This window comes from Somniosus microcephalus, chromosome 23, assembly GCF_052327205.1.
Source record: "Somniosus microcephalus isolate GS21.2 chromosome 23, FLI_Smic_1.0, whole genome shotgun sequence".
NCBI lineage: Eukaryota > Metazoa > Chordata > Chondrichthyes > Squaliformes > Somniosidae > Somniosus > Somniosus microcephalus.
In genome coordinates, this window is record NC_141009.1 from 4336175 (window position 1) to 4351195 (window position 15021).

At 59.6% G+C, this 15021-nt stretch overlaps 1 protein-coding gene across 1 annotated transcript in view; it reads right to left on the reverse strand.

Annotated features, from left to right (window-relative positions):
- Nucleotides 1-698: 698 nt before the first annotated feature.
- entr1 (endosome associated trafficking regulator 1) overlaps nt 699-15021 on the reverse strand; it is a 43084-nt gene continuing 28761 nt past the window's right edge. Inside the window, exons 2-5 of the mRNA XM_085965128.1 lie at nt 12717-12935; nt 11231-11677; nt 1481-1554; nt 699-840 (exon numbers count right to left, since the gene is read on the reverse strand). Coding sequence (XP_085821254.1) covers nt 702-840; nt 1481-1554; nt 11231-11677; nt 12717-12935 — 879 coding nt within the window. The 3' untranslated portion in view covers nt 699-701. The remainder of the gene's footprint in view (nt 841-1480; nt 1555-11230; nt 11678-12716; nt 12936-15021) is intronic.

Consider the following 15021-nt stretch of genomic DNA (forward strand, 5'->3'; position numbering starts at 1 on the left):
AGTACTGAGGGAGCGCCGCACTGTCGGAGGGGCAGTACTGAGGGAGCGCCGCACTGTCGGAGGGGCAGTACTGAGGGAGCGCCGCACTGTCGGAGGGGCAGTACTGAGGGAGCGCTGCACTGTCGGAGGGGCAGTACTGAGGGAGCGCCGCACTGTCGGAGGGTCAGTACTGAGGGAGCGCCGCACTGTCGGAGGGGCAGTACTGAGAGAGCGCTGCACTGTCGGAGGGGCAGTACTGAGGGAGCGCTGCACTGTCGGAGGGGCAGTACTGAGGGAGCGCTGCACTGTCGGCAGGGGTAGTAGAGGGAGCTCCGCACTGTCAGAGGGGCAGTACTGAGGGAGCGCTGCACTGTCGAAGGGGCAGTACTGAGGGAGTGCTGCACTGTCGGAGGTACTGCTTTTCGGATGAGATGTTCAACTGAAGCCCCGTCTGCCCTCTCAGGTGGGTGTAAAAGATCCCACGGCACTATTTTGAAGAGGAGTTGGGGAGTTCTCCTGGTGTCCTGGGCGATATATATCCCTCAAAACAACATCACATAAAAAAAACCCAGATTATCCAGTCATTATCACATTGCTGTTTGAGGGAGTTCTCACCGGTCGCCCCCCCTCTCTCTCACCGGCTCGCCCCCCTCTCTCTCACCGGCTCGCCCCCCTCTCTCTCACCGGCTCGCCCCCCTCTCTCACCGGCTCGCCCCCCTCTCTCACCGGCTCGCCCCCCTCTCTCTTACCGTCATCAGTTGCAGGTTCTCTTCCACTTGCTGAACCATTGTTTCCAATGCTCGTGTCTCCTTCTCCTCTTTGATTTTCCTTCTCTCCAGCTCCTCCTCCAGCCTCCTGGTCCTAGCGAAGTGACCAGAGGACACTCAGTGTCACAAATACCCAGAGATCCCCCGTTTATGTCTCTCTTTGTGCCCTTCCAGGTGAGTGGTGCATCCTGTCCGCCCGAAAAATAATTCTCGCCTTCAGAACACCAGCCACACCCCCCTACCCCCCCACTCCTCCCCACCACCCCCCTACCCCCCCTGTTAGCCCCCACTCCCCGCTTAACCCCCCCACTCCTCCCCGCCACCCCCCTCCCCCACCCCCCCAGTGAGGCATGTGTTCTTCTCACACCAGCCATTCTGTGGCCCCTCTGAGTGAGGCGGCTACTCAGCACAGGAGTGGTTTTGCCCAGGCGCATTTCCTGTGGCACCACGACAGCTGACACGTGACAGAGCTTCACCCAATCGGTCGGGGCTGAATTTGAAGCTGGACTGCGTAGGTGAAAGGTCAGTGTCCAAGCCCCTCCCTCCAACCCCCAGCAGTTCATTAAGGGGAACTAGAATAAAACACAGCTCCGGAGAGGGAAGATGGTTCCCAGAGAACATTGCAGGGGGAAAGAAAAGCGAGAACAGATTACTCCTCGTTATGATCCATGTCCCAATCATGTCGCATCCGCTTTTGATCCCTTTTCAAAACTCGTAAGCCAAGCTCTTCATACCTCTTCACGTGCTCCTGTGCCACTTGCTTTGCTTCCTTCATTTGTTTTCGGAGCAGAGCATTTTCTTCTTTCAGCTGAAAGAGGAACGAGAGTTATTCCAAATGTCTCCTGCCCCGGGAGATATCCGTGCCTTTCTTACCTCCGCACTCGACTATTCCAACGCTGCCCAGGCCGGCCTACCGTCTTCCACCCTCCATAAACCCCAGCTCATCCAAACCTCTGCTGCCATGTCCTAACTCGCACCGACTCCCGTTCACCATCACCCCCCGTGCTCACTGCCCCGTGTCCTAACTCACACCCAGTCCCGTTCACCCATCACCCCCTGTGCTCGCTGCCCCGTGTCCTAACTCGCACCCAGTCCCGTTCACCCATCACCCCCTGTGCTCACTGCCCCGTGTCCTAACTCACACCCAGTCCTGTTCACCCATCACCCCCCGTGCTCACTGCCCCGTGTCCTAACTCACACCCAGTCCCGTTCACCCATCATCCCCTGTGCTCACTGCCCCGTGTCCTAACTCACACCCAGTCCTGTTCACCCATCACCCCCCGTGCTCACTGCCCCGTGTCCTAACTCACACCCAGTCCCGTTCACCCATCACCCCCTGTGCTCACTGCCCCGTGTCCTAACTCACACCCAGTCCCGTTCACCCATCACCCACTGTGCTCACTGCCCCGTGTCCTAACTCACACCCAGTCCCGTTCACCCACCACCCCCTGTGCTCACTGCCCCGTGTCCTAACTCACACCCAGTCCCGTTCACCCATCACCCCCTGTGCTCACTGCCCCGTGTCCTAACTCACACCCAGTCCCGTTCACCCATCACCCCCTGTGCTCACTGCCCCGTGTCCTAACTCACACCCAGTCCCGTTCACCCACCACCCCCTGTGCTCACTGCCCCGTGTCCTAACTCACACCCAGTCCCGTTCACCCATCACCCCCTGTGCTCACTGCCCCGTGTCCTAACTCGCACCGACTCCCGTTCACCCATCACCCCCCGTGCTCACTGCCCCGTATCCTAACTCACACCCAGTCCCGTTCGCCCACCACCCCCTGTGCTCACTGCCCCGTGTCCTAACTCACACCCAGTCCCGTTCACCCATCACCCCGTGCTCACTGCCCCGTGTCCTAACTCACACCCAGTCCCGTTCACCCATCACCCCCTGTGCTCACTGCCCCGTGTCCTAACTCACACCCAGTCCCGTTCACCCATCACCCCCTGTGCTCACTGCCCCGTGTCCTAACTCACACCCAGTCCCGTTCACCCATCACCCCCTGTGCTCACTACCCCGTGTCCTAACTCACACCCAGTCCCGTTCACCCATCACCCCCTGTGCTCACTGCCCCGTGTCCTAACTCACACCCAGTCCCGTTCACCCATCACCCCCGTGCTCACTGCCCCGTGTCCTAACTCGCACCCAGTCCCGTTCACCCATCACCCCCTGTGCTCACTGCCCCGTGTCCTAACTCACACCCAGTCCCGTTCACCCATCACCCCCTGTGCTCACTGCCCCGTGTCCTAACTCACACCCAGTCCCGTTCACCCATCACCCCCTGTGCTCACTGCCCCGTGTCCTAACTCGCACCGAGTCCCGTTCACCCATCACCCCCTGTGCTCACTGCCCCGTGTCCTAACTCACACCCAGTCCCGTTCACCCATCACCCCCTGTGCTCACTGCCCCGTGTCCTAACTCACACCCAGTCCCGTTCACCCATCACCCCCTGTGGTCACTGCCCCGTGTCCTAACTCGCACCCAGTCCTGTTCACCCATCACCCCCTGTGCTCACTGCCCCGTGTCCTAACTCACACCCAGTCCCGTTCACCCATCACCCCCTGTGCTCACTGCCCCGTGTCCTAACTCACACCCAGTCCCGTTCACCCATCCCCCCCTGTGCTCACTGCCCCGTGTCCTAACTCACACCCAGTCCCGTTCACCCATCACCCCCTGTGCTCACTGCCCCGTGTCCTAACTCACACCCAGTCCCGTTCACCCATCACCCCCTGTGCTCACTGCCCGTGTCCTAACTCACACCCAGTCCCGTTCACCCCTCACCCCCTGTGCTCACTGCCCCGTGTCCTAACTCACACCCAGTCCCGTTCACCCATCCCCCCCTGTGCTCACTGCCCCGTGTCCTAACTCACACCCAGTCCTGTTCACCCATCACCCCCTGTGCTCACTGCCCCGTGTCCTAACTCGCACCGACTCCCGTTCACCCATCACCCCCCGTGCTCACTGCCCCGTGTCCTAACTCACACCCAGTCCTGTTCACCCATCAACCCCTGTGCTCACTGCCCCGTGTCCTAACTCACACCCAGTCCCGTTCACCCATCACCCCCTGTGCTCACTGCCCGTGTCCTAACTCACACCGAGCCCCGTTCACCCATCACCCCCTGTGCTCACTGCCCCGTGTCCTAACTCACACCCAGTCCCGTTCACCCATCACCCCCTGTGCTCACTGCCCCGTGTCCTAACTCACACCCAGTCCCGTTCACCCATCACCCTCTGTGCTCACTGCCCCGTGTCCTAACTCACACCCAGTCCCGTTCACCCATCAACCCCCGTGCTCACTGCCCCGTGTCCTAACTCACACCCAGTCCCGTTCACCCATCACCCCGTGCTCACTGCCCCGTGTCCTAACTCACACCCAGTCCCGTTCACCCATCACCCTGTGCTCACTGCCCCGTGTCCTAACTCACACCCAGTCCCGTTCACCCATCAACCCCCGTGCTCACTGCCCCGTGTCCTAACTCACACCCAGTCCCGTTCACCCATCACCCCGTGCTCACTGCCCCGTGTCCTAACTCACACCCAGTCCCGTTCACCCATCACCCTGTGCTCACTGCCCCGTGTCCTAACTCACACCCAGTCCCGTTCACCCATCACCCACTGTGCTCACTGCCCCGTGTCCTAACTCACACCCAGTCCCGTTCACCCATCACCCCCTGTGCTCACTGCCCCGTGTCCTAACTCACACCCAGTCCCGTTCACCCTTCACCCCCTGTGCTCACTGCCCCGTGTCCTAACTCACACCAAGCCCCGTTCACCCATCACCCCCTGTGCTCACTGCCCCGTGTCCTAACTCACACCCAGTCCCGTTCACCCATCACCCCCTGTGCTCACTGCCCCGTGTCCTAACTCACACCCAGTCCCGTTCACCCATCACCCCGTGCTCACTGCCCCGTGTCCTAACTCACACCCAGTCCCGTTCACCCATCACCCCCTGTGCTCACTGCCCCGTGTCCTAACTCACACCCAGTCCCGTTCACCCATCACCCCCTGTGCTCACTGCCCCGTGTCCTAACTCACACCCAGTCCCGTTCACCCCTCACCGCCTGTGCTCACTGCCCCGTGTCCTAACTCACACCCAGTCCCGTTCACCCATCACCCCCTGTGCTCACTGCCCGTGTCCTAACTCACACCGAGCCCCGTTCACCCATCACCCCCTGTGCTCACTGCCCCGTGTCCTAACTCACACCCAGTCCCGTTCACCCATCACCCCCTGTGCTCACTGCCCCGTGTCCTAACTCACACCCAGTCCCGTTCACCCATCACCCCCTGTGCTCACTGCCCCGTGTCCTAACTCTCACCCAGTCCCGTTCACCCATCACCCCCTGTGCTCACTGCCCCGTGTCCTAACTCACACCCAGTCCCGTTCACCCATCACCCCCTGTGCTCACTGCCCCGTGTCCTAACTCACACCCAGTCCCGTTCACCCATCACCCTCTGTGCTCACTGCCCCGTGTCCTAACTCACACCGAGCCCCGTTCACCCATCACCCCCTGTGCTCACTGCCCCGTGTCCTAACTCACACCCAGTCCCGTTCACCCATCACCCCGTGCTCACTGCCCCGTGTCCTAACTCACACCCAGTCCCGTTCACCCATCACCCCGTGCTCACTGCCCCGTGTCCTAACTCACACCCAGTCCCGTTCACCCATCACCCCCTGTGCTCACTGCCCCGTGTCCTAACTCGCCCCCAGTCCCGTTCACCCCTCACCCCTGTGCTCACTGCTACGTGTCCTAAATCACACCCAGTCCCGTTCACCCATCACCCCCTGTGCTCACTGCCCCGTGTCCTAACTCGCACCCAGTCCCGTTCACCCCTCACCCCTGTGCTCACTGCTCCGTGTCCTAAATCACACCCAGTCCCGTTCACCCATCACCCCCTGTGCTCACTGCCCCGTGTCCTAACTCGCACCCAGTCCCGTTCACCCATCACCCCCTGTGCTCACTGCCCCGTGTCCTAACTCACACCCAGTCCCGTTCACCCATCACCCCGTGCTCACTGCCCCGTGTCCTAACTCACACCCAGTCCCGTTCACCCATCACCCCGTGCTCACTGCCCCGTGTCCTAACTCGCATCCAGTCCCGTTCACCCATCACCCCGTGCTCACTGCCCCGTGTCCTAACTCACACCCAGTCCCGTTCACCCATCACCCCCTGTGCTCACTGCCCCGTGTCCTAACTCACACCCAGTCCCGTTCACCCATCACCCCCTGTGCTCACTGCCCCGTGTCCTAACTCGCACCCAGTCCCGTTCACCCATCACCCCCTGTGCTCACTGCCCCGTGTCCTAACTCACACCCAGTCCCGTTCACCCATCACCCCCTGTGCTCACTGCCCCGTGTCCTAACTCACACCCAGTCCCATTCACCCATCACCCCCTGTGCTCACTACCCCGTGTCCTAACTCACACCCAGTCCCGTTCACCCATCACCCCCTGTGCTCACTGCCCCGTGTCCTAACTCACACCCAGTCCCGTTCACCCATCACCCCCTGTGCTCACTACCCCGTGTCCTAACTCACACCCAGTCCCGTTCACCCATCACCCCCTGTGCTCACTGCCCCGTGTCCTAACTCACACCCAGTCCCGTTCACCCATCACCCCGTGCTCACTGCCCCGTGTCCTAACTCGCACCCAGTCCCGTTCACCCATCACCCCCTGTGCTCACTGCCCCGTGTCCTAACTCACACCCAGTCCCGTTCACCCATCACCCCCTGTGCTCACTGCCCCGTGTCCTAACTCACACCCAGTCCCGTTCACCCATCACCCCCTGTGCTCACTGCCCCGTGTCCTAACTCGCACCGAGTCCCGTTCACCCATCACCCCCTGTGCTCACTGCCCCGTGTCCTAACTCACACCCAGTCCCGTTCACCCATCACCCCCTGTGCTCACTGCCCCGTGTCCTAACTCACACCCAGTCCCGTTCACCCATCACCCCCTGTGGTCACTGCCCCGTGTCCTAACTCGCACCCAGTCCTGTTCACCCATCACCCCCTGTGCTCACTGCCCCGTGTCCTAACTCACACCCAGTCCCGTTCACCCATCACCCCCTGTGCTCACTGCCCCGTGTCCTAACTCACACCCAGTCCCGTTCACCCATCCCCCCCTGTGCTCACTGCCCCGTGTCCTAACTCACACCCAGTCCCGTTCACCCATCACCCCCTGTGCTCACTGCCCCGTGTCCTAACTCACACCCAGTCCCGTTCACCCATCACCCCCTGTGCTCACTGCCCCGTGTCCTAACTCACACCCAATCCCGTTCACCCATCACCCCCTGTGCTCACTGCCCCGTGTCCTAACTCACACCCAGTCCCGTTCACCCATCACCCCCTGTGCTCACTGCCCCGTGTCCTAACACACACCCAGTCCCGTTCACCCATCACCCCCTGTGCTCACTGCCCCGTGTCCTAACACACACCCAGTTCCGTTCACCCATCACCCCCTGTGCTCACTGCCCCGTGTCCTAACTCACACCCAGTCCCGTTCACCCCGTGCTCACTGCCCCGTGTCCTAACTCACACCCAGTCCCGTTCACCCCGTGCTCACTGCCCCGTGTCCTAACTCACACCCAGTCCCGTTCACCCATCAGCCCGTGCTCACTGCCCCGTGTCCTAACTCACACCCAGTCCCGTTCACCCATCACCCCCTGTGCTCACTGCCCCGTGTCCTAACTCACACCCAGTCCCGTTCACCCCTCACCCCCTGTGCTCACTGCCCCGTGTCCTAACTCACACCCAGTCCCGTTCACCCATCACCCCCTGTGCTCACTGCCCGTGTCCTAACTCACACCGAGCCCCGTTCACCCATCACCCCCTGTGCTCACTGCCCCGTGTCCTAACTCACACCCAGTCCCGTTCACCCATCACCCCCTGTGCTCACTGCCCCGTGTCCTAACTCACACCCAGTCCCGTTCACCCATCACCCTCTGTGCTCACTGCCCCGTGTCCTAACTCACACCGAGCCCCGTTCACCCATCACCCCCTGTGCTCACTGCCCCGTGTCCTAACTCACACCCAGTCCCGTTCACCCATCACCCCGTGCTCACTGCCCCGTGTCCTAACTCACACCCAGTCCCGTTCACCCATCACCCCGTGCTCACTGCCCCGTGTCCTAACTCACACCCAGTCCCGTTCACCCATCACCCCGTGCTCACTGCCCCGTGTCCTAACTCACACCCAGTCCCGTTCACCCATCACCCCCTGTGCTCACTGCCCCGTGTCCTAACTCACACCCAGTCCCGTTCACCCATCACCCCCTGTGCTCACTGCCCCGTGTCCTAACTCGCCCCCAGTCCCGTTCACCCCTCACCCCTGTGCTCACTGCCCCGTGTCCTAACTCACACCCAGTCCCGTTCACCCATCACCCCCTGTGCTCACTGCCCCGTGTCCTAACTCACACCCAGTCCCGTTCACCCATCACCCCCTGTGCTCACTGCTCCGTGTCCTAAATCACACCCAGTCCCGTTCACCCATCACCCCCTGTGCTCACTGCCCCGTGTCCTAACTCACACCCAGTCCCGTTCACCCATCACTCCCTGCGCTCACTGCCCCGTGTCCTAACTCACACCCAGTCCCGTTCACCCATCACCCCGTGCTCACTGCCCCGTGTCCTAACTCACACCCAGTCCCGTTCACCCATCACCCCGTGCTCACTGCCCCGTGTCCTAACTCGCATCCAGTCCCGTTCACCCATCACCCCGTGCTCACTGCCCCGTGTCCTAACTCACACCCAGTCCCGTTCACCCATCACCCCCTGTGCTCACTGCCCCGTGTCCTAACTCACACCCAGTCCCGTTCACCCATCACCCCGTGCTCACTGCCCCGTGTCCTAACTCGCACCCAGTCCCGTTCACCCATCACCCCCTGTGCTCACTGCCCCGTGTCCTAACTCACACCCAGTCCCGTTCACCCATCACCCCCTGTGCTCACTGCCCCGTGTCCTAACTCACACCCAATCCCGTTCACCCATCACCCCCTGTGCTCACTGCCCCGTGTCCTAACTCACACCCAGTCCCGTTCACCCATGACCCCCTGTGCTCACTGCCCCGTGTCCTAACTCACACCCAGTCCCGTTCACCCATCACCCCCTGTGCTCACTGCCCCGTGTCCTAACACACACCCAGTCCCGTTCACCCATCACCCCCTGTGCTCACTGCCCTGTGTCCTAACTCACACCCAGTTCCGTTCACCCATCACCCCCTGTGCTCACTGCCCCGTGTCCTAACTCACACCCAGTCCCGTTCACCCCGTGCTCACTGCCCCGTGTCCTAACTCACACCCAGTCCCGTTCACCCCGTGCTCACTGCCCCGTGTCCTAACTCACACCCAGTCCCGTTCACCCATCAGCCCGTGCTCACTGCCCCGTGTCCTAACTCACACCCAGTCCCGTTCACCCATCACCCCCTGTGCTCACTGCCCCGTGTCCTAACTCACACCCAGTGCCGTTCACCCATCACCCCCTGTGCTCACTGCCCCGTGTCCTAACTCACACCCAGTCCCGTTCACCCATCACCCCCTGTGCTCACTGCCCCGTGTCCTAACTCACACCCAGTGCCGTTCACCCATCACCCCCTGTGCTCACTGCCCCGTGTCCTAACTCACACCCAGTCCGGTTCACCCATCACTCCCTGTGCTCACTGCCCCGTGTCCTAACTCACACCCAGTCCCGTTCACCCATCACCCCCTGTGCTCACTGCCCCGTGTCCTAACTCACCCCGTGCTCACTGCCCCGTGTCCTAACTCACACCGAGTCCCGTTCACCCCTCACCCCGTGCTCACTGCCCCGTGTCCTAACTCACACCGAGTCCCGTTTACCCCTCACCCTGTGCTCACTGCCCCGTGTCCTAACTCACACCCAGTCCCGTTCACCCATCACCCCCTGTGCTCACTGCCCCATGTCCTCACACCCAGTCCCGTTCACCCATCACCCCCTGTGCTCACTGCCCCGTGTCCTAACTCACCCCGTGCTCACTGCCCCGTGTCCTAACTCACACCGAGTCCCGTTCACCCATCACCCCCTGTGCTCACTGCCCCGTGTCCTAAGTCACACCCAGTCCCGTTCACCCATCACCCCCTGTGCTCACTGCCCCGTGTCCTAACTCGCACCCAGTCCTGTTCAACCATCACCCACCGTGCTCACTGCCCCGTGTCCTAACTCACACCCAGTCCCGTTCACCCATCACCCCCTGTGCTCACTGCCCCGTGTCCTAACTCACACCCAGTCCTGTTCACCCATCACCCCCCTGTGCTCACTGCCCCGTGTCCTAACTCACACCCAGTCCCGTTCACCCATCATCCCGTGCTCACTGCCCCGTGTCCTAACTCACACCCAGTCCCGTTCACCCATCACCCCCTGTGCTCACTGCCCCGTGTTCTAACTCACACTCAGTCCCGTTCACCAACACCCCCTGTGCTCACTGCCCCGTGTCCTAACTCGCACCCAGTCCCGTTCACCCATTACCCCGTGCTCACCGCCCCGTGTCCTAACTCGCACCCAGTCCCGTTCACCCATCACCCCCTGTGCTCACCGCCCCGTGTCCTAACTCGCACCCAGTCCCGTTCACCCATCACCCCCTGTGCTCACTGCCCCGTGTCCTAACTCACCCCCTGTGCTCACTGCCCCGTGTGCTAACTCGCACCCAGTCCCGTTCACCCATCACCCCCTGTGCTCACTGACCTACACTGGCTCCCGGTCCGGCAACGCCTCGATTTTAAAATTCTCATCCAGGTGTTCAAATCCCTCCACGGCCTCGCCTCTCCCTATCTCTGTAACCTCCTCCAGCCCCACAACCTCCCGAGATCTCTGCGCTCCTCCAATTCCGGCCTCTTGAGCATCCCGATTATAATCTCCACCAATGGCGGCCGTGCCTTCAGCTGCCGGGGCCCCGAGCTCTGGAATTCCCTCCCTAAACCTCTCCGCCTCTCTCTCCTCCTTTAAGACGCTCCTTAAAACCGACCTCTTTGACCGAGCTTTTGGTCACCTGTCCTGATATCTCCTTATGTGGCTCGGTGTCAAATTCTGTCTGATATTGTCCTGTGAAGCGCCTTGGGACGTTTTGCTGTGTTAAAGGTGCTATATAAATGCATGTTGCTGTTGTTGTAGTGGTTCTGCTATAACCAGTTACACCTCCTCTGGACCTATCTTTTGTTTCTTTATTGTCCCCTGACTATCCCCTCTCGCCTTGCACCATGGCCATTTCATCTCTCCTGCCCTCCACCCTCCCACAGACCGTCCCTTTTGTTCTTTACTTCTTTACTTCCACCCCCCGCTTTCCCTGCCTCTGTACTTGCTTAAAAACTTTCAACTCTCGAACTTCTTCCAGTTCTGACGGAAGATCATCGAGCTGAAACGTTGACTCGGTTTCTCTCTCTGCACAGATGCTGCCCGACCGGCCGAGTGCTGTCCAGCGTTTTCTGTTTTTAATTCATATTTCCAGCATCCGCAGTATTTTGCTTTTGCTTGAACTTACCTTCTCATTGCTCAAGAGCTGACTTTGATAGAGGACTTCCCCGACCAAGTCGAAATGATCCGTCGGAGGGTCATGCTCGTTGCAAGGGGGCCCGAGTTGTGAGGCCGTGTCCCCTTCGATATAATCCTCCTCCTCCTCTCCCTCCTCCTCCTCCTCCTCGTCCACTTGCCACTCAGACGATGCATACTGGCCGCTGTCCTGCGGAAGCTCGGCGGGGCTCAGGGTCAGCGGAGCGTAGGACACCCCGTGAAGCGAGTCGGAGAAGCTGAACTCGTGAGCGGCCTCGATAACGGCGGGTTGGTAGGTTTCACTCCAGTCGTCATCCTCCTCATCCAGCGAAGGACTGTGGGCCGTCGGATCTGGGAAATAGCGCTCCGGAAAATTCAGACTCAGGCTCAGTCCTTTGGGGGTAGTCACACCCACATCAAAGGGAATTCCTGTGGAGTTCTGCGGGGAAAAGGGATGGACAGGCAAGTGAAAAAACACCAAAAGCGGAACTTGCAGAAAATAAAAGCGGTCACATAGAATCAGTCACATTCCCGAGGATTTGCGTCTATTGATTAAAAAACTAAAATGGTTAGCGTTGTAGATCAGTTCGACGACCAATACAGGGGCATCAACTTCAATAATTACAGTACGACTAGTTAGAATCATAGAATTTACCGCACAGGAGGCCATTCGGCCCATCATGCCTGTGCCGGCTCTTTGGTCGAGCTCTCCAATTAGTCCCACTCCCCCGCTCTTTGCCCAGAGCCTCGCAAATATCTTTTTCAAGTATTTCTCCAATTCCCTTTTGAAAGTTACTGCTAAACCTCCTCAAGCCCTACAACAGCTACCCCCTGCACTCCCCTGCCCACCCCCACGGTGAGATCTCTGCGCTCCTCCAATTCTGGCCTCGACCATCCCCGATTTCCATCGCTCCACTATTGGCGGCCGGACCTTCAGCTGCCGGGGCCCCGAGCTCTGGAATTCCCTCCCTAAACCTCTCCGCCTCTCTGTCCTCCTTTAAATCGTTCCTTAAAACCGACCCACCTGTCCTAATATCTCCCCATGTGGCTCGTTGTCAAGTTTTGCTTGATAATCGCTCCTGTGAAGCGCATTGGGACAGAAGAACACAAGAAATAAGAGGAGTAGGCCATTCGGCCCCTCGAGCCTCCTCCGCCATTCAATTCCACTTTCCCGCCTGATCTCTATATCCCTCGATTCCCCGAGAGTCTAAAAATCTATCGATCTCAGCCTTGAATATACTCAATGACTCAGCCTCCACAGCCTCTGGGGGAGAGAATTCCAAAGCTTCACAACCCTCTGAGTGAAGAAATTCCTCCTCATCTCAGTCCTAAATGGCCGACCCCTTATCCTGAGACTGACCCCTGGTTCTAGACTCTCCAGCCAGGGGGAAACAACCTCTTGGCATCATGTTTTTGACTATGTTAAAGGCACTGTATAAGTGTACGTCGTTGCTCTGAGCGTGTGGGCTGTTCAGCACCTTCGGCTCCTGACGTGTCTTGTTTTTCAGCTCTTTCCCGTTTGCTGTTGATCGACTTTTGATCTTGACAAACTCCTTAAAGGAGAAGGGATTGGCTTCATCAGCGTCCTCTTCCTCTTCACCTGGATGCAGTAAAAGAAAATTAAATGACACTGCTCCATAAACGTATCGTGAAATGGTGCTGAATGAGCGGATCCTGGTCGGGGCAGCGTTGGATTGCTAGACCTGGCCTCAGACCCCTGGGATAGGGAGGGGAAAAATCAGCCTGGGCTCCTGCTCCAGCCACGGTCCACTGGCTCATGCTGGCAAGTGCCTGAGTGGACGATGGGTTCCCTGCCCACTCCCCATGACAAATAGCCCTGTGCTATTTACTACAGTGTCAGCCATGGCTCAATGGACAGCACTCTCACCTCTCAGTCAGAAGGTCGTGGGTTCGAGCCCATCTCCAGAGACGTAAGCCCCAAATCCAGGCTGACCCGCCCAGTTCAGTACTCAGGAAGTGTTGCACTGTCGGAGGGGCAGTACTGAGGGAGCGCCGCACTGTCGGAGGGCAGTACTGAGGGAGCGCCGCACTGTCGGAGGGGCAGTACTGAGGGAGCGCCGCACTGTCGGAGGGGCAGTACTGAGGGAGCGCCGCACTGTCGGAGGGGCAGTACTGAGGGAGCGCCGCACTGTCGGAGGGGCAGTACAGAGGGAGCGCCGCACTGTCGGAGGGGCAGTACTGAGGGAGCGCCGCACTGTCGGAGGGGCAGTACTGAGGGAGCGCCGCACTGTCGGAGGGGCAGCACTGAGGGAGCGCCGCACTGTCGGAGGGGCAGTACTGAGGGAGCGCCGCACTGTCGGAGGGGCAGTACTGAGGGAGTGCTGCACTGTCGGAGGGGCAGTACTGAGGGAGCGCCGCACTGTCGGAGGGGCAGTACTGAGGGAGCGCCGCACTGTCGGAGGGGCAGTACTGAGGGAGCGCTGCACTGTCGGAGGGGCAGTACTGAGGGAGCGCCGCACTGTCGGAGGGGCAGTGCTGAGGGAGTGCTGCACTGTCGGAGGGGCAGTACTGAGGGAGTGCTGCACTGTCGGAGATGCTGTCTTTCGGATGAGTTGTTAAACCGAGTCCCCGTCTGCCCTCTCAGGTGAACGAAAAAGATCGTACGGCACTATTTCTAAGAAGAGCAGGGAGTTCTGTTCAGTTTCCTGACCAATATTTATCCCTCAAGCAACATCAGCAAAAAACAGCTGATCTGGTCATTGTCACATTTCTGTTTGTGGGATCTTGCTGTGCAAATTGGTTCCCGTGTTTCGTACATTACAGTAATTGTGACTACACTTCAAAAAAAAAATTTAATTGGCTGTAAATCGCTTTAGGATAACCTGAGGTTGTGAAAGATGCTATATCAATGCAAGTTCTTTCTTTCTTTCTGTTCAAACATTTCTGGATTGGGGTCTCCCACCACATATCGACACACTCCCGGGGACCCCCTGTAAATACTGACACACTCCCGGGGACTCCCTGTAAATACCGACACACTCCCGGGGACCCCCTGTAAATACCGACACACTCCCGGGGACCCCTGTAAATACCGACACACTCCCGGGGACCCCCTGTAAATACCGACACACTCCCGGGGACTCCCTGTAAATACCGTCACACTCCCGGGGACCCCCTGTAAATACCGACACACTCCCGGGGACTCCCTGTAAATACCGACACACTCCCGGGGACCCCTGTAAATACTGACACACTCCCGGGGACCCCCTGTAAATACTGACACATTCCCGGGGACCCCCTGTAAATACTGACGCACTCGCGGGGACCCCCTGTAAATACTGACGCACTCCCGGGGACCCCCTGTAAATACTGACGCACTCCCGGGGACCCTCTGTAAATACTGACACACTCCCGGGGACCCCTGTAAATACTGACACACTCCCGGGGACCCCCTGTAAATACTGACACACTCCCGGGGACCCCCTGTAAATACTGACGCACTCCCGGGGACCCCCCTGTAAATACTGACGCACTCCCGGGGACCCCCTGTAAATACTGACGCATTCCCGGGGACCCCCTGTAAATACTGACACACTCCCGGGGACCCCCTGTAAATACTGACACACTCCCGGGGACCCCCTGTAAATACTGACACACTGCCGGGGACCCCCTGTAAATACTGACACACTCCCGGGGACCCCCTGTAAATACTGACACACTCCCGGGGACCCCCTGTAAATACTGACACACTCCCGGGGACCCCCTGTAAATACTGACACACTCCCGGGGACCCCCTGTAAATACTGACACACTCCCGGGGAC